The 18,471-nt window shown below is 41.1% G+C and overlaps 1 protein-coding gene across 1 annotated transcript in view; it reads right to left on the bottom strand.

Annotated features, from left to right (window-relative positions):
• Nucleotides 1-2,528: 2,528 nt before the first annotated feature.
• COQ2 (coenzyme Q2, polyprenyltransferase) overlaps nucleotides 2,529-18,471 on the bottom strand; it is a 48,839-nt gene continuing 32,896 nt past the window's right edge. Inside the window, exons 4-7 of the mRNA XM_074228501.1 lie at nucleotides 17,640-17,725; nucleotides 12,381-12,514; nucleotides 9,262-9,450; nucleotides 2,529-6,092 (exon numbers count right to left, since the gene is read on the bottom strand). Coding sequence (XP_074084602.1) covers nucleotides 5,928-6,092; nucleotides 9,262-9,450; nucleotides 12,381-12,514; nucleotides 17,640-17,725 — 574 coding nt within the window. The 3' untranslated portion in view covers nucleotides 2,529-5,927. The remainder of the gene's footprint in view (nucleotides 6,093-9,261; nucleotides 9,451-12,380; nucleotides 12,515-17,639; nucleotides 17,726-18,471) is intronic.

The raw sequence follows: 18,471 nt of genomic DNA, 5'->3' as shown, positions 1-18,471 counted from the left end.
TCTGAGAGTGGAAGGCAGTTTTTCAAAGAAAGTTCCTTCCTATTGCAACTTAAAGGTTACTCTCTATACCTGTAAGGCGAGAAGACAGGTGAGGCACTATATAACCTGGTAATTTTGCTGTAAGGACGCTAGTCAGACTTTTCATGGACAGGAATGATAAACAAAGATTTACTGCTTGCCAGAAAACATAATAATAGGGAGGAATTTAGAAGAAAGGATTTCTTTTCTTCTTTCCTGATGCGGTTGGTTGGCAACTTTGCCTAAAAGGGCTGGGTCTGTAGTCAGGAAGACCTGAGTTCAAATCTAGTGTCAGACGCTTTCTAGCTGTGTGATCCTGGGCAAGTCACTTAGTCCTGTTTGTCTCAGTTTCCTCACCTGTAAAATGAGGATAATAATAGTACCTCCATTCTAGGATTATTGTGAGGAAGAAATGAAATGCCACTTGCAAACCTGAAAACACTATGTAAATATTCGCTATCCTGATCCTCAGTAGTAGATGCTATGGGTCAGTTATTATGTGAGACCCTGGGGGATGCAAAGACAAAAAAGGGCACTGTCCTGGCTTTCAAGGAGCCTACAGTCTATCTACCAGGCAGATATGTAAGGATGTGTAGACTATGTACATTTACAATAATACCAAGATGAATTTTAGGGGATGTCCTAACAGCTGGAGAAGATGAGCTTGAAAAGAAAGTAGGAATTCTATGTGGTGGGAGTGAGAACAGAGAGACAGAGAGGACAGAGAGACAGAGACAGAGAGAGAGACAGAAATAAGAACAGAGACAGAGGCAGAGAGAGAAATGGAGAGAGACCGAGAGACAGAGAGAGAGATAAGGACAGAGACAGAGGCAGGAGCAAAGAGAGAAAGAGAAATGGAGAGACATAGAGAGAGAGAGACAGAGAGACAGAGACAGAGAGGAGAGAGACAGGGACAGAGAGAGGTCAGAGGAGAGATGAGAGAGAAAAGAGAAAGAGAGGTACAGAATCTGAGACAGAGACAAGAGAGACAGAGAGAGAGAGATAGAAAGGAGGGAAAGAGAGAAAAGAGAGACAGAAAGAGAAAGAGAAAGAAAAATGGAAAGATAGAGACAGAGAGGTGAGAGGAGAGATGAGAAAAAGGAGAGAAATACAGAATCAGATACAGAGATAGTGAGAGAAAGGAGAGGAGACAGAGACAGAGAGAAGAGACAGAGGGAGAGACAGACAGATATAAAGAAAGGAGGGAAAGAGAGACAGAGGGACAGAGACAGAGAAAGACAAATGGAGAGATAAAGATAGAGACAGAGAGGTGAGAGATGAGAGAGGAGAGAAATACAGAATCAGAGATAAAGACAAGAGAGACAGAGATAGTGAGAGAAAGGAGAGAAAGAGAGAGAGAGAGAGAGAGAGAGAGAGAGAGAGAGAGAGAGAGAGAGAGAGAGAGAGCCCATATTTCAAGTAAGAGGTCTAGGCAAGAAATGAAAACTGCAGGAGGAACCAGGCTGTTAAGAGCTTTAGGTGACAAAGGCGTTTGTATGAAAACACCAGGAAAAGGCAGCTGAGCTCAGATTCATTGCCGGGCCAGTCTGGAGCCCTGAGAACAAATGATGATGAAAGGCTCGCTCTGGGGATCTGCTCCGGCTCAGGTGTCTGGCATGTTGTCTTTAGTGGCACCATCCCAGACCAATTAGAGCTGCTGTCACAAAGCTAAGGCATTGGGTGTAAGAAACAGGATCCCAAAACAACCCGACAAATCAGAACATTGGGTGACTTGAATAATTTGAGATTTAATAGAAATATAAAATCGTCAGGTTGGTGTAAAAAAAAATCAAGGAGATGAAGTGATGAAAGTGGCATTTTGTCTACAAAAGTTGTTGGATTTTTTTTTTTTTTGAAGTGGACCACAGACTTGCTGAGTTTTTGACACAGTAGCCAAGAAGTGTTAAGACAATCTTGGTCTGAGGCCTCACTCACTTCTCGGAACGAGGGAAGTGATGTCATAGGCTGCTGGTGTCAGACACAGTTGGAGGGCATGGGGAGTGTTATGTTCAAATTGGGACCTTGGGAAGCCAAGAACCCCCAAAGGTGTCGAGAGAGACCATCGACCCCAAAATGAATCATGTGCTCCCTAGAGAAGATGCTAAAGGTTTGGCAAGAGAGGTCCCAGAGTCAAAGTGAAGAGACTGACAGTTTAAAGGAGACAGGGAAAACCTAACCTCACTGAGGTGAGGCCAGATGTTTCTTGGTACGAATGTGGACAAATTTGAGCTGAGATGGATGGGGGTAAGGGGTGATCAGAAGACCCCTAGGTTAATTTTGTTTCTACCAATATCCAGTGCACAGAGGAGAGCAGAGACTATTCCAGATAGGGCTGTAGATCCTGAGAAGGCAAAGAAAGTCCACTAGGGAGATCAGGCCAGGTTTGGTACATAACCAACCTCGTGCATCGGATGTCATGCTGGCTGTGTAGCAGCAGAACCCATTGTTAATAATATTTGAGATGAGGTAAAAACTTCCAATGTATTTGGAAATATATTTATTAGAAAAAAATATTTGAGATGAGACAGGTACTCCTACCCTGAGCACAGCAGGAGATTGGGGACATAGCAGGCTGGTGCTCTTCTCAGAGAATTATTAGAATTATCCCCCCAACATACATAATATTGTTAAAGGAAACACTTTTTTAGGCTCAAGTCACTTTCCTTAACAGGGAAAGAGTGTCTCAAGTTACATATCCAAAGGCTCCACATCAAATTCCAGTTATACAAAGACACATGGTGAATAGAAAATAAAGACATTTATCCAGGCTGATAGCAAAGAGAAATCAGAGATGGTATGTAGATTGGTAGAAACCAGGCAATGAATGAAATCTTCCACTGGGAGCAAGGGAGGGGAGGATGGAGGAAAGAAGAGAGCCAGAAACAGAGAGAAAGAGAAACGAAGAGAGAGAGAGAGACAGACAGAGAGAGAGAGAGACAGAGACAGACAGAAGAAACGTGACAGAGACAGAAAGAGGAACAAAGAGACAAAGAGAGGGACACAGAGAGAAGGAAAAAAAAACCAGAGAGTCAGATCCACAGACACAGATACACATACAACTTCCAATCTCACCTAAGGGAAAATTTTTTGAATTTAGCAGGGCAAGTCAGAAATGGGAATATGGGGGTCCAGCTATTCTACATATGGGCTTCTTCATGGAGCCTTTGTTTGGCTTCAGAGGACTCTCCCTGGAAAGAACTGGGAAACCCCTCCCTCCCCTCCTCAAGCTGGAAGCCTGAAGACCAAAGATCTCTCCTCTCCTAGTTGCCACCAACTCTGCCCCAGACCCCCTTACAGCCCCTCAGAGCCGCCCAGGGAAGGCATGGAGAATCCAGTCACCATCCCCTTCCAAGAGGAGAGTCCTGCAGATGACTGGAGCCCTGGGCTCCGGGGATAAGAGCTAGCTTATCTAGACCACTTTAAGGTTTTGATGCTCATAACTCCCCTGGTAGGTAGAGACTGTACTTATCCCCATTTTTCAGATGAGAAAACTGAGGCAGACAGAGACTCCATGTCTAAGGAGAGTAAATGGCACCTGACTCCGGTCCAACACCCTCTATCACCTCATATTCTCTAACGGGGATTCCTTTTCAGGTATGGTATGGATTTGTTGCCCACTGGATTTCTTTCTGGTTCTGTGACTCTGTAGTTTTCTCCTTTTGGTAACAGGTGGGGAACTGCAAGTGTCTGGTGTCAAAAGATGTGATTGTGGTTTGACTGCATGTTTTACTGGATGTGTGACAATTCTGTGGTTTAGCATGTACATTATAACCGTTATCATAGTATTCATTGACATGGGGAGGGGGGAGGGAATGGAGGATGGCAGAAAAATGTGGAACTCAAAAACTTACAATATGAATGTTGAAAACTATTTTTGCATGTAACAGGAAAAAATGTGAAAAATAACACTTAAAAATTATCTAATTTTAAAAAAATGGACAAAAACCCTATAACCAAAACTTTTAAAGATATCAACACAAGTATTTTTTTTTTCTTAATAAGACTTTTTGATTTTCCTGGAAGGCAGCTCTAGGAGGCAGATGTCCCCTAGAGAAGGAAGCTTTGATTGGCTGTATGCAAGCCAAATGGGCTGTCCAAGTGCTAGTGCGTTATCTTTCACTGGAGATAAGAGACTGGAGGGAGATTGTAGTCTCCTTTCACTGGCTGGAAAAGGCATGGAGCCCAACTGCATCCAATGGGTTTTGATCGGATTCATCCTCAGTTTGTGTCAGCCCCAGCGGGATCCTTGGTGGGTAGGGTTTGTTTGCAGGACAGTGTAACTAAACAAGCAACTTGTCAATTCAAGATGTACCTTCCTTTGGTCAGATATGGGCAAGCCCTGGGGATACATCCAAGGGAAACTATTGGGAAGAAGTCCTTCAGACATCATGAGGGAGGCAGGAAGGAAAAGAGATCTACAGAAAGGATGATGCTTGGGGCCCAGGGAAGGTGTCCCTTATCCCTTGCTCGGGACCTACTATCATTAGTACTAATTCAATAATATCATGGGTTAAATAATGGGCTTTGATATCACAAAAAAAGGGGGAAAGGTTCCCATGTAGTTTTAGCAATTCTTTTTTGGTGGTAAAGAATTGGAAATTGAGAGGATGCCCATCAGCCAGGGAATGTCTGAACAAGTTTTGGTAAATGAATGAGGTGGACTACTGTCCATACTAAGAAATCATGAGCAGGAAGATGTCAGAAAAACCTAGAAAAGATGTCCATGAACTGATGCTGAGTGAAGGGAGCTGAACAGATTCTTGTACATTGTACACAGTGACAACAATATTGTGCAATGGTCAACCATGACAGACTTCAATATTCTTAGCAATACAGTACTCAAAGACAATTCTAAGACTTGTTGAAAATGGAATCCACATCCAGACAGAGAATTATGGAAGCTGAATGCAGAACAAAGCATACTATTTTTACCTTTTTAATTTTTTTTTCCCCTCTGATGGTTTTTCTCCATTTCTGATTCTTCTTTTACAGCATGACTAATATGGAAATATGTGTAACACAATTATATATGTATAACCTATATCAGTTGACTAGGATGGGGAAGGGAAGGATGGGAAAGACAAAACTTATATTAAAAATTACCTTTACATATAATTGGAAAAATAAAAAATACATAATGTTGGCTTTTATCAGGGTAAACCACCTATAACATTATTTACCTATGAGGAAAAATATCTTGAGTTCATAATTAGGAACTTTCTATACATGTTAGCTTATGCTATTCACAACCACTCCTAAGAAAATTAATTTCTTCTATAAAACTGGAAGTTACTTGAGGGTAGAGTCACATCTATTTTCATAAAACTTATGATGCCACATAGCATTGAATGCACACCAAATAGGTGTATTCTGAATCTGTAGAGACCAGAGAGTTTGCTTAGATTAGCTTAAGAAGAGAAAGAGGAAAACTATTTGTAAAGATGAATATGAAATAATTTTTTAAATTAAATATTGTCAGTGAACTGCTGTCAAAATACTATGACACAGTGCTTTACATAGCAGCTTTTATTTGAGTTTTTTTCTAAAAAGAGTACATTTCCCAAAATACATTCCTCTTAGATAAGATACTCATCATAGTTCTAAAAAGGTGCTGAAGCTCGTACAATCCCAATAATTTTTAAGAAGAATTTCATGCATAGGATGGGAAGTTCATTTAAAAATCCAGAGCTACACTCAGCTATACCCATTCAACCAGAGTTGTGAACCCACCACTTCCTGAGATGGGGTGAATTTTGCTGGCAAAATTGTTTAACCTAGAAATTCTTGGGTGACTATGCCTCAAAGTCATCTAATGTCTCCCTTTGACTGACTTCAAACTATTTTTTCTTATAACAAAACAAGAAAAAGCTTTGTAGCCCTTAGTTTGAAACGTTCCTAAACTTCATTTGTTAGTTTCCTAAATCTTGGTCTCCATGTTTCTCTGACTCCTTTGGTTTCTTTTCTTTCCATAAGTTTCCAAGAACAATCCCTATAAAAAGCATAATTCCTATGGTTCGGTTGGAGGTAAACTTGTCCCAACAATCCTCAGGTTTATGGATGTCCAGAGTATAAATCTGTAAAGAAAGAATATGGTTTATTGGGAATAAATGACAGAAACTGGCTTTTCTTTGTACATGATTCATCTGGTACCAATGAGAACAGTGTCATTGTTGAGAATATTACATTTTATTATGGAATTACGAAATTGCAAAGAACTAATAAGACTAGAATAGCTAGGCTAACAACGCGCCCAATTTTCTGACTCTTTATCTCCATTACCATTTTCTAGATAAATTCTTGTTCAATAACACCTCTCTTTACAGGTGGTATCAATAAGTGAACAAAAGAGCTCCAGTGGCATCTGTCTAGACTGCAGTAACTCTGGAGTCAGAGGACTTGAATTCTAATCCTACCTATATTTACTGCCTGGGTGTCCCTGGACAAATCCCCTCCCCCTGAGGTTGGAGTCCTCTTGTCCGACTTGGTGGCTTCTGGGCTTTCTCCAGCTCCAGATCTAAGATATTCAGGGTAACTTTAGAGAGTTTAGAGGAGTTATTGATTTCTTTTCTCAATCAGGGCACTACCATTTTTAGAGGAAATAATAATGCTAAAATGACTTCATTCATAGCCCAGAAACCTGGAATTAAAACCTCCCAATTATTTCCAGTTTCCATTCTGCATTCCAAGTATGTATTCCTTGACCCTTCCCATAAATTACACTATTCTAGAGAGGTGATTGCTGTTAAATACTCTAATATTACATCAAGCTGTTTTAATTTTATCAAGATACAGGTCTGTCTATCTGTCTGTAGACTAGTTTCTTATAACTAGAAAATTCCCTTTATTTTTTTCCATATTTTTAAAATTCATTTTGAACTGAAATACATAAAAACAAAAATAAAAAAAATCTGTGGGGCAGCTAGGTGGTGCAGTGGATAGAGTACTGGCCCTGGAGTCAGGAGTACCTGAGTTCAAATCTGGCCTCAGACACTTAATAATTACCTAGCTGTGTGGCCTTGGGCAAGCCACTTAACCCCATTGCCTTGCAAAAACTAAAAAAACAAAACAAAACAAAAAACTAAAAAAAAAATTGTGTATTCAGCACAATGTAAAAAGAGGATTCATTATAAAATCATGATTTTACATTTTCACAGTTTGTTTTTGAAAAACTATAAAATAAGTGCTACATATTGTTTTTTTGGTGGGGTAATGGGGTTAAGTGACTTGCCCAAAGTCACACAGCTAGTAAATATTAAGCCTCTGAGGCTGGATTTGAACTCATGTGCCACCTAGCTGTCCCTACACATTGTTTTTTAAGCCAGTCTGCTCTGTAGGTTTCCTTCTAAATCTTCTTTAATTCTAAAGAATTCTTTTTCTAAGGCTGATTTAAGGTGACATGGAATAAGGCCTTCTACTGATGATACATAAGGTAGAATGCCTATGGTTGAGAGAGGAATCTTTAATAGTCAATGACTCTCTCTCCAGAAACTTCTTCTTGTGTCCTCTTAGAGAGGCTCCATTCTGAGAAGTGGTGGTAGTGGGTTGGAGCAGGGTCAGAATGCAAGAATGACTGTCCTTGGGCAGCTAGGTGGCACAGTGGAGAGAACACCAGCCCTGGAGTCAGGAGGACCTGAGTTCAAATCTGACCTCAGACACTTAATAATTACCTAGTTGTGTGACCTCGGGCAAGCCACTTAACCTCACTGCCTTTAAAAAAAAAAGAATGACAGCCCTTGGAAGGAAGATTAAAAAATATCACACAGACACACACACACACACACACACACACACACACACACACACGAAGGCATCTTCTAAAACTGAGATTCTAGTTCACAGTGACAATAAACAAAACTCAATAGGTTAGGGAAAAATGGAAATTCCCAACTAAAAGAGATTCACTTGTGTGGAGGGGCTATGAAGCTGAAAGAAAATTCCATCAAATGGTCAGTCCTCTGATTAAAACCAAGAGATGGGTCCTAAGTTCAAATCTAACATTTCCTCAGCTACTAACTCTTCCTTTGCACATGCTAACTGCCCACTCTCCCCTGGGAGAGAAAAAAAAATAGTACTATTAACCGAGATGTCCATAGGAATGTCATCTCTTCTTTTCTAATACCAGAGAGTAATTGGGAATTTTATCTTAAAGTCTCCCCCCCTTTTTTAGATTTTTCAAGGCAATGGGGTTAAGTGGCTTGCCCGAGGCCACACAGTGAGGTAATTATTAAGTATCTGAGGTCGGATTTGAACCCAGGTACTCCTGACTCCAGGGCCGGTGCTCTATCCACTATGCCACCTAGCCGCCCCATCTCTCCCCCTTTTCAACAGGTGGTATCAATAAGTGAACAAGCCCATTCACTAAAGGTAGATTGGACTCTCTTTAGAGGGTGTTGCCACAGATTTGATTTCCCCAGATGGACAAATGACCTTTTGTAAACTGGCTAATCTAAAAAATTCAGATTCGGCCCAATCTTCAGTCTTTTTAAGTAAAGAAAACAATGAGCAATACAAGATGCTAATGTTGGTTTTGCAATTTTGTGGTGACTCATTTTATAGAGGCAAGACACCCTAGAATAAAATGATGGATTTGTCAGTGTTTAGCCAGTATTGTGGCATATTTATAGAAATTTCATGGTGTAGGACTGTGCAGCTATCAGAAACGATATGACCTCGGCCCCTTATTATCTCAAAGGAGACTTAGCCCTTGGCTTAAGTTACTATCCCTGGTAACTTTTTTGGCAAACCTGTTTGCCATTTGGGAGTGGCTCCCTTTCTTGGAGTGAATCAAAGTCTACCATGTGAGGATGCCATGAAGGACCAGGAGTGTTTTATGTGGAAAAAATAAAACCTGAAATATGTGAAGGGCTGTCATCTCAGGGATGAGAAATAGGGCTTGGCTCCAGAAGGCAGTGAAGGGTAAGGCAGTTTCCGAGTGGAAGCTATGGGAAACAGGCTTAACCATGAGAAGGACCTGGGGCAGAAGCAGGGCTGTCTATCAAGTGGATTGCTTCAAAGGGCGGGCACTCCAGGGAGGTGTTCACGTGGAAGATGGAGGCTCATTTGTAGGGATACTAGAGGAAGGTCTTCCCTTCCATCACCAAGAATAAAGGATTCTAGATCAACTCTGCAAGAGGTGGTCTCTCTGAAGTGGATTCCAGGAAAATCAGCCACACTCTGGCTAGTCTTTACATTAGCTCTAATAGTTAACTGCCCCCTCCCATCAAGGATGGGGACCTGACAAACCTGGCGGGCCAGGTGAGCCCCGATGGAGGCCACGGCGGCATAGTAGGGGGTGGTCTGGTCACAATTCAGGCCGGCCAGAGTCAGACCACCCAGCATGATGGTGCTGAAGCCACTGAGCCACCACTTGGTGTCTTCCTTGAACCGTAGGGCAGTGGATTTGAGACCAATCAAAGCGTCATCTCGTTTGTCCTGGCAAAGAGAAAGGTGCCTTGCTGGTGACTTGTGAATGATGAAGGAGAACATTAGCTTGGGAAAAGGGCCTTGGGGGGGGGGGGTCAGAGGCATGAATTTTTGTAGCCTAATTTTCCAGATTTCAGAGGTCTGTTCTGTTTTAGAAGACACCTTCTGAACTGACTCAAAGTCACTTGAGATCATGATAACAAGCTTCACAGAGCTTTTACTATTCACTGTCATTTTATCATAATCCCACAAAATCCCTCCTCCCCATCTTCAAGGTGATCCAACCTGACCTAGGTACAAGAAGCTAAGGAGGAGAGGGTATCAGACCTATTCACTGACACTGAACTCTCTAACCATGTAGGGATGAGCTAGGGCTCTCTCTGCCCTGGGGGCACAGCCGAAGTGTTCTGGTGGCACTCACTGAATGGTCTGAGTTACAGTTAGTTGTGTTGTAGATGAACAGTAAATTCAGGGAGCACAGAAGCCACCTAAGGACCCCTGGTATTTCTGGTGGCAGAAATGCCCCTTTGGGTCTGCAGACTTCTCCATGTCAGGGCAATCTTTCATGTGCTTCAATGTGATTCAAAGCTAGTCCCTCTTGCCCAGGTGGAGATGAGGCCTGCCTATCATTAAAGTGCCACTTTTCTTGTGTTCTTGAAGATTTGACAGCCACCTCCCTCCCCAAGACCACTCGCTAGTTGTATGACCTTGGACAAGTCACTTCATTCTGTTTGCCTCAGTTTCCTCATCTATAAAATAGCCAGAATGAGTTGCTATTTCCTTCTCCAGCCCATTTTACAGATGAGGAAACTGAGGCCAGATGTGAACTCACTTCAGGTGCAGAACCCCATCCCCTGGGCCACCGAGTCATCCTGAATTGCAGTTGTCATTATAGCTTAAGCACCAACATTTGTCACATTTTGGAGAGGTGGAGAAATCCTCTGAAGAACTCCTGAAGACTCCAAATGATAACATTACTTTGTTAATTGGTGACTTCAACAAAGAGCTGGGAACAGGGGAAGCTGATGACAAAGATAAGGGAAAACCAGAATGAGCAAGGTTCTCTGGAAAGAACCATGGCTTCTGAGCCACAGGACCTGGGTTCAAATCCTGCCTCTGACACTCTCTGAGAGACAGTGGGTAAATCACTTAAGCAATGTAGGGCTCAGTTTCCTTAGCTATATGTGGAGAAGCTTGAACTACCTAGCTTCTGAAACTCCCTTTCAGTTCTAAATCTACAATCCTTTCATTAGGAACAAGGAAGAAGAGGAACCAAAGAATTATTGACTACACAGAGGCCATGTGCCTCATGAATGCTTTCCAGGGGAAAAAAAAAAGAACCAAGAGTACTTGGACATGGAAGGCACTGAATGGCATCACAAAAAGAGAAACATTATCAGTTAACAGGAAACCACTTGCTACTAACATGGAAGTCATTTCTAAATTATCTTAGATTACTGACTTTTTAAAAATAAAAATAACTACAAAGCTAGAAGAATAACAAAAAAATAAGATATAATTGAAACTACTTGATTTTGACCTATTTAAAGTGAGTGATGAGGGAAAATGGGATATGGATGAGAAATGGACATAGTCATAGACTAGTAATTTCCTACATGAAATGAACTGCTCTAAATCAATGGCCACCCTAGTCAGGAAACCTGTGACATACTTGGTGGAGGTTGGAACACAGACTCACTTGTAAAACACAATGGAATACTTCCTCCCAGAGAGAATCAGGTCAGGGTACATCCAGGAGAATGAAAGTCTGGCCAAGACCTAACTCAGCAGAGTCATCTGGGTGGGGGGGGGGATTCAAAGATGAAAATGGCTAATGGCCGGAGGATGCCATTTTTTTACTATCATGGAACCAGATGTTCTTGAGGGGAAAAGGTTCTCAGAAGAGAACAATGGAAAAGCAGCTGGATTAGACCAAGGAACAGAAGGGACCTGTGAGGTAGGTGACATCATTATGAGAACACCAAGTGAATGATTCACAGGGTGTCAGAAGGATGGGTGAATACCAAAGGAATGGGGGGTAACTACTTTTATTAATTTAAAAACCAAAGCCTGCTGAGAATACCAACAATTGCTGATCTAGCCCTACCTTGAAGCATACTTCTAGTACCCCCAGGGAGGGCATGAGAAGCAGGTGGCCAGGTGGAGCCACGGGAGACACAGTATTGGACCTGTTGTCAAAGATCTGGGCCAGTCTGGCCTCTGACCTTCCAAAATGTTTGAGGGTAAGATCACCTTCCTCAAGGTGCATAGATATACACTCTAAGGTACAGAAGGTGAGAGAGTGAAGATAAAGCTAAAAAACTAAAAATTAAGAGTAAGAACATCTATAGTTTGAGTATGAATACCCTTTCGATTTCAATTCAATTTGGCAGACATGAATGAAACGCCTCCTGGGTACAGGGAGGTTGCAGGAATACTGGTGTGCAGAGTTCACTTCTGCTTCTGAGGAGCCTCCGTCCTCCAAGACCTTGTGCACAGAGAAGAGCTTTTGAGGAGGGAGAGGAACCAAGAGCTGGGAGATCCAGAGAAGGCTTGGCAGAGGAAGGGGTGGCTGAGCTGAGCCTGAAGCCGAGGGGGTGACGCAGAGATGGGCTGCCATCCTTGGGACTGGCTATGGGACCTCAGAGTGGCTGGGTCACAGGGTCAGATAATGTGAGATGAGGTGAAGACAGGCCCCAGATAAACCACAGGCAGCCCGAAACTTCGGGATGAGGATCTTGTGGTTTTCCTCACAATCCTCCCATAAAAGACACTGGAGTTTGGGAGTTTGGTGATGACTGTTACCCAAGGAAGGGGTCAAATGCATGAGGGACATCTGGGCATGGAACTAAAGGAAGACCACAAAGTTTAATGCAACAGATTTTAGGGAGGGAGGTTTAGAAAAAAGCCAAAGAATAGGTTTTAAGACAGTACGTTACCTGATGGGCATAGATGGTGTCGTATATCAAAGTCCACATGACTCCCGAGAGATAGAGGGGCAGGCAGACAGACACGTCGCAAGAACCTTTGATGGCGGACCATCCAAGTAACGCTCCCCAGTTAAAGGTCAGCCCTAGGGTTGAGAAAAGATGAGGAGAAACCATTGAATTTACTTCAGAATCCCAGGTTGTAAAGAAGGGCCAAGCTAATTACAAACACACTTTCCATATTTAAATCAACTTTGGAGATTGTGGTAGCAGAAATACTAAGAGCAGAGACTTAGATCATTGTTTCAAACTGGAAAGAAGAAACCAGATAGAGGTCCTAGGGGATTAAGACTGCCAGAAATCCTGACATGGTTTCCCTCCATTGGCCTTATCACTATGGCTATTTGGTACACTCTGCTCTGTTTTGGGGAGTGTAAAGAGAAGTTCACAGACCCAGGGAAATGGCAGGAGAGGGAAACAAAGCAGGAAGCCCAAGAAGAGTCTTGGGGCCACATACAGACTTCAGGACAACAGCCAAGGGAGGGCTCAGATTTTAAAAATGACAATACTCTGTCATCATACAGTGCAGGCTCTAATTCAAAAGATAAGTATAAACACAATGTAGGTGCTAGCTGGTCTATCTCTCTCATCTAACTAGAGAACAGAGTAAAAAAGTCCGAATTCACTGAGAGAGGTGTCTGACTCAGGACCCTGGTCACCTCTCCAACAGACAGTCACCACTTGTCACACACTTACTGGAGAACCTGGGAAAAAGGGGAGGTTCTGGACAAGAGTAGCATGGTAGCAAGGAAGGGTGAAGCTCTCATGTAACTGGATTTTGTCATCTGCTCTTGCCAGCCTTAGCATGGCAAATAAATGAAGCCTCAATCCCCAAGTCGGGCCAAAGAGCCTAACTTCTACGGAAGTGATGTAGGGGTTTAGTTTCAGGTCATCAGATAATGGAATTCTGTCCTGTACACTTCTGGGGGCTAACAAAATTAAAACAGAGGACATAAAGGCAGAGGTCAGGAGTAAGGTGAAACAGGTAGCTGACCCTGGCATACTCAAACTTCAAGCTCTATCTAACAAATTTATAACTTGACAAAGTAATGAACCACAAGGGTTTGAGGAGAAAATCAGGTAAAAGGATAGTGGTTCTTCAATTAAATATGGTGGACGAGGGGAACTTGCAGTGATCTTGACCAGTACTATGAATCACTTATGTGATCCATACAAAGCACAAGGAGATCTCAGTGTTAGAGGAAAAAGCAGAGGGGCTCAAAGAAGGTTGCTTTACTGTCTAGGGTTTGAAGGAAAGAAAAATATTCCTAGAAAGAATGTAGGAAGCATTTCAAGGGGGGAAACAAAGAAAGAGAGTTGTAAATAATCAAAGGAGAATTTTCGGCTGTGTCTGGAGGTGGAGGGTGAAAAAATAAGTCCCAAAGAAGTAGGAGAAGGACCATGGGACAGTTGGAGCTTCAAAACAGACTTACAGAGGGAAACTTACAGAGGGAAACAGATTCTTGTGCTCCAAGGAATGATTATGCAAATTCCCAGGTGCCATCGGTCAAAGCATCATCCAATGGTCAAATGGTGCCATCATTCAAGGTATCATCCAATAATGGTCAAAGAAAGAAAACTTTCTGTTGAGGGGGATACTGACAGAACTAGTAATCAAGGCTCCCTTCTAGTGACAAATTTGAAACAAGTGATGCTCCCAGAGGAACCAACTGCTAACAAATATGAAGTATGTGCAAAAGACATCATGGGCTTCAACATCACTTTCATCACTAATATAAATTGAGCGTGTGGGATTTGAAAGAGAAAGGTATATTCAGGAAAAAAGAAGCTGAGTAAGAACACTGGTCTCTAAGGAGGAGATGTGGATTTCTAAAAGTTGGTTTGAAACATCAGAATGCTGAGGCCAGGGATGGAGGACACCTAAAAAGGGATGGCAAAAATGTGGGCTTTTCAGGCATGAAGTGCTGTCCAGATTGTCAAAAGATTGGCTTTGTTGGTCTGTTTGCCTTATTTCTCTTTGTTATTGGGGCAAAGTAGAGAGCACATTTCAAATCAAAAGATATCACTATTAAAAGAAAACTTTGGGGACAGCTAGGCGGTGCAGTGGATAGAGCACCAGTCCTGGAGTCAGGAGTACCTGAGTTCAAATCCGGCCTCAGACACTTAATTACCTAGCTGTGTGGCCTTGGGCAAGCCACTTAATCCCCATTGCCTTGCAAAACCCCCCCCCAAAAAACTAAAAAACAAAAAAAAACCCCTTTTCTTGAAGTCTTACAGATCTAATTTAGAGTTTTTTAAACTTTATGAAAAGATGAAAATGTAAAAAAAAAAATTACACATAAATTATCTGATAAAATTTATTAAACTCCTGTCATTTGAGCCATACATACCAATAGTAGTGGTTAACCCAAATCAATTAAAGACAGAAAGGTTTCATATAGGTCAAAGCATTTGTTTTTTGCAAGGCAAATGGGATTAAGTGGCTTGCCCAAGGCCACACAGCTAGGTCATTATTAAGTGTCTGAGACCGTATTTGAACCCAGGTACTCCTGACTCCAGGGCCGGTACTTTATCCACTGCACCACCTAGCCGCCCCCCCAAAGTATTTTTAATAGCATTCTTTTTTGGTAGTAGTAAAAACTGGAAAGAAAATAGGACCCACCGTTTGAGGAATGGTTGAACAATCATAGTATACGAATGTAAAAGAATATTATTTATGTAATAAGAAACAATGAATATAAGAAAACACAGAAATATATTAAGATTTAAAATGAAATGATGCTGAGTTGGGTTAAGCAGAACAAAGAAAACAATATATATAATTATGACAATAATAAAAATGAAAGATGGCAGCTAGATGGTGCACTGGCTTTAGAGTCAGGAGGACTTGAATTCAAATCTGACCTCAGACACTTAATAATGGCCTAGCTGTATGATCCTAGGCAGGTCATTTAAGTCCCCCATTGCTTGCCAAACAAAAAAAATAAAAAAGAAACCCAAAACATAAATGAAAACAATAATTTATGGTTAAAAGTTGACTGTGATAATAACTTCCATTTATACTGTATATGACTCAAAGTCCTCCTCTGAAGTCAGAAGTATCAATATAATTAATCCCAATTATAGAATGTACTAAGGTTTAGAGATAAAATGATTTGTCCAAAGTCGCATGACTAATAAAAGGTGGCACCACAAGGTGAACTCCTGAGAGCAGGCCAGAAGACTTTGCCTATAATGGGCTGCCTCTGGTTCTGGTGGAATGTGACCAAGCCATGGGAGAGAAGGGGAAATAAAGATGGAAAGAAATTGACAATGTCCTATGCACTGGATTCATAGGGAATTCTCCAAAGAAAGTCCTCTATTTACAAGGCTAAAGACGCCCTCAGCATCTTGGTCTTAGATCTCAGCACTGTGACTCCACAAATCTCTTGTTTTCCTCTTGTGGTAACCAAGGCAACATGTAGGGATAGGCCACAGAAGAAGGGTTTTCCATGAGAGTTCCTTTAGGATTATTAGGGTCCAGACTGTCATACCTGACTAGTCTATACAAGTGGCAAGATTCACCTGGGAATACAGGGTAATGGAAGTCCCAATTTATCTATTCTCCAAGGTGGGTACCTTAATGAAGAAATATAAAGAATCTATTAAAGGAGGTAAACTCAAATCTGCATTTTTTTTAATATAATTCAACATTTTGAGTTTTTTAAAAATTCCATTTTAAGAGAGGTAGCCAGGTGGCGCAGTGGATAGAGCACTGGCCCTGGAGTCAGGAGTACCTGAGTTCAGATCCGGACTCAGACACTTAATAATTACCTAGCTGTGTGGCCTTGGGCAAGTCACTTAAACCCATTGCCTTGCAAAAAAAAAAACCAAAAAAAATTCTATTTTAAAACTACAGTGCACTAATAGTCAAGATTTTTAGCTTAAGGGGTCCATAAAGTTGTTGGCTTTAACGTTTACTTTGATAAAAGTATTTTGGTGCAATTGATTTATTTTGGTGTGCAAAATATATTTTAATTTAAGCATTTAAAAACATTATTCTGAGAAGGGGTTCAAAGATTTTACCAGATTGCCAAAGAGAAGATTAAGAATCCCTGTTCTAGAGTATTTTAAATTATTTACCAAATTTGTCAATTACTCTTTTAGAAAAACAAACAAACAACTATGTTTAAAAATACTTTGCTTTTACTTGGGACAATTTCCTTATCTTTGGATCCATTATAAATTGTTATATGAATATGATGGAATATATATATTTTCTGCAACGCAATGGGGTTAAATGACTTGCCTAAGGTCACACAGCTAAGTAATTATTAAGTGTCTGAGGCCGGATCTGAACTCCTCCTGACTCCAGGGCCAGTGCTCCATCCACTGCGCCACCTAGCCACCCTGAATGAAGGTTATGGAATATTGAGATAATATTCCATACTGGTAGAACAGAGTCAGAGAATCTGGATTCAAATCCTGCCTGTGTCATTTATCACTTGAAGTAGTAAAATGAAGAGGTAGGACTATGTGGCTTTTACCTCTCTTCCAGATTTAATTAAATCTATGATCTTAGTATCCTATGCATATGCTATACAATGTACTGCAAAAAATGATAAAAATGATGGATACATGGGAGGATTTCTATGAACAGAAACAGATTAAAATAAGCAGAACCAGAAAAACAATTTACAAGAGGATCACCATAATGTGAAGAGAAGTAATTCTGAAAGTCTACAGAACTCAGACCTACAGAATAAGAACTTCAAAAGACATAAGATGAAACATGTGAAAAAATCTTACTAAAAAAGGAGGAAGACTACAGGAGCAGAATGAGTTATATTTTCAGAGGTGGCCAATGGATTGATTGATTTTACTCAACCAGCTACTCTTTGTGAGTGAAGGCTTTCATTTATAGGGAATAGGAGTGAGTTAGTAAATTGTGCTAGAAAAGGATTAAGAGGGGCGGCTAGGTGGCGCAGTGGATGAAACATTGGCCCTGGAGTCAGGAGTACCTGAGTTCAGATCCGGCCTCAGACACTTAATAATTACCTAGCTGTGTGGCCTTGGGCAAGCCACTTAACCCCATTTGCCTCACAAAAACCTAAAAAAAAAAAAAAAAAGGATTAAGGAAGAAAAGGAGAGGGGGGAAGGAGGGAGAAAGAAGGACGAGAAGGAAGGAAAGAAGAAGGGAAAAAGAAGAAAGAGCATTAATAAAACATTTTTAAGAAATCATGGGTAATAACATGGTAATTTCAAGCTCACCCAAGGCTAACTGCGGCCAATAAGTAATTCTTTTCATCAGAGGATAGATGACCACCAGAGACAAGGATGCAGCTCCCAGTGCTATACTGAAATGAAGAGAAAATTAAAGAGGTCAAAGACATAGCATCCAATCTAACTTCTTAGAAATTGATAAAAACTATAATGAATTTATAGGTTGTAAGAGTAGCAGCAATGAGATAACAGAAAAATTTCCTTTCTAAATTTGATTTTCAAGCTCTTCCTAGTTCCTGAGTTTTCCTAGGGCACTGGGGTGACAGTAAGAGTGTGAAAACTTTCTCTTGCATTGCCACCTTGGTTGGAGATACACCATATACAAATGGATGGTAACTGAAGGAAGACCTCTCCATGGAGGCTGCTGGTTTTTCAGTGCCTTCAAATCATTACTTACTGAGAGACCCTGGGCAAGTCACTTAACCTGTGCCTTCCTCAGTTTCCTCAACTGTAAAATGAGGATAATAAAACCACTTACCTCCTAAGGTTGTTATAAAGATCAAATGAGATAATACTTGGAAAGCACTTAACACATAACAGGCACTGTGTATTTTATTTTTTGTCTTTAAAGACATGATTCTGAGGACTCCACCTATGGGTTTTATGAGCCTGCCAAAGAGGTCCCAGAACAAAAAAGGTGATGAATCCCTGATTTATGGCAAGTTCAGTGATCCCAGAAGAACTTTGCAGAATGTTGTTTTCATTTTATTGATGAATATTCTGCAGATTGTGTGGACAAAAAGGCTGCTTTCTAAAATTGTGCCACAAAGAAATTATTCCTTTGGATTTACCCTTTTCGTCACTGTTGAAAACAAGGAGC

The sequence above is a fragment of the Macrotis lagotis genome, chromosome 3, assembly GCF_037893015.1.
Source record: "Macrotis lagotis isolate mMagLag1 chromosome 3, bilby.v1.9.chrom.fasta, whole genome shotgun sequence".
NCBI classification, from domain to species: Eukaryota; Metazoa; Chordata; class Mammalia; order Peramelemorphia; family Peramelidae; genus Macrotis; species Macrotis lagotis.
This window is presented reverse-complemented; position numbering and strand designations above follow the sequence as displayed.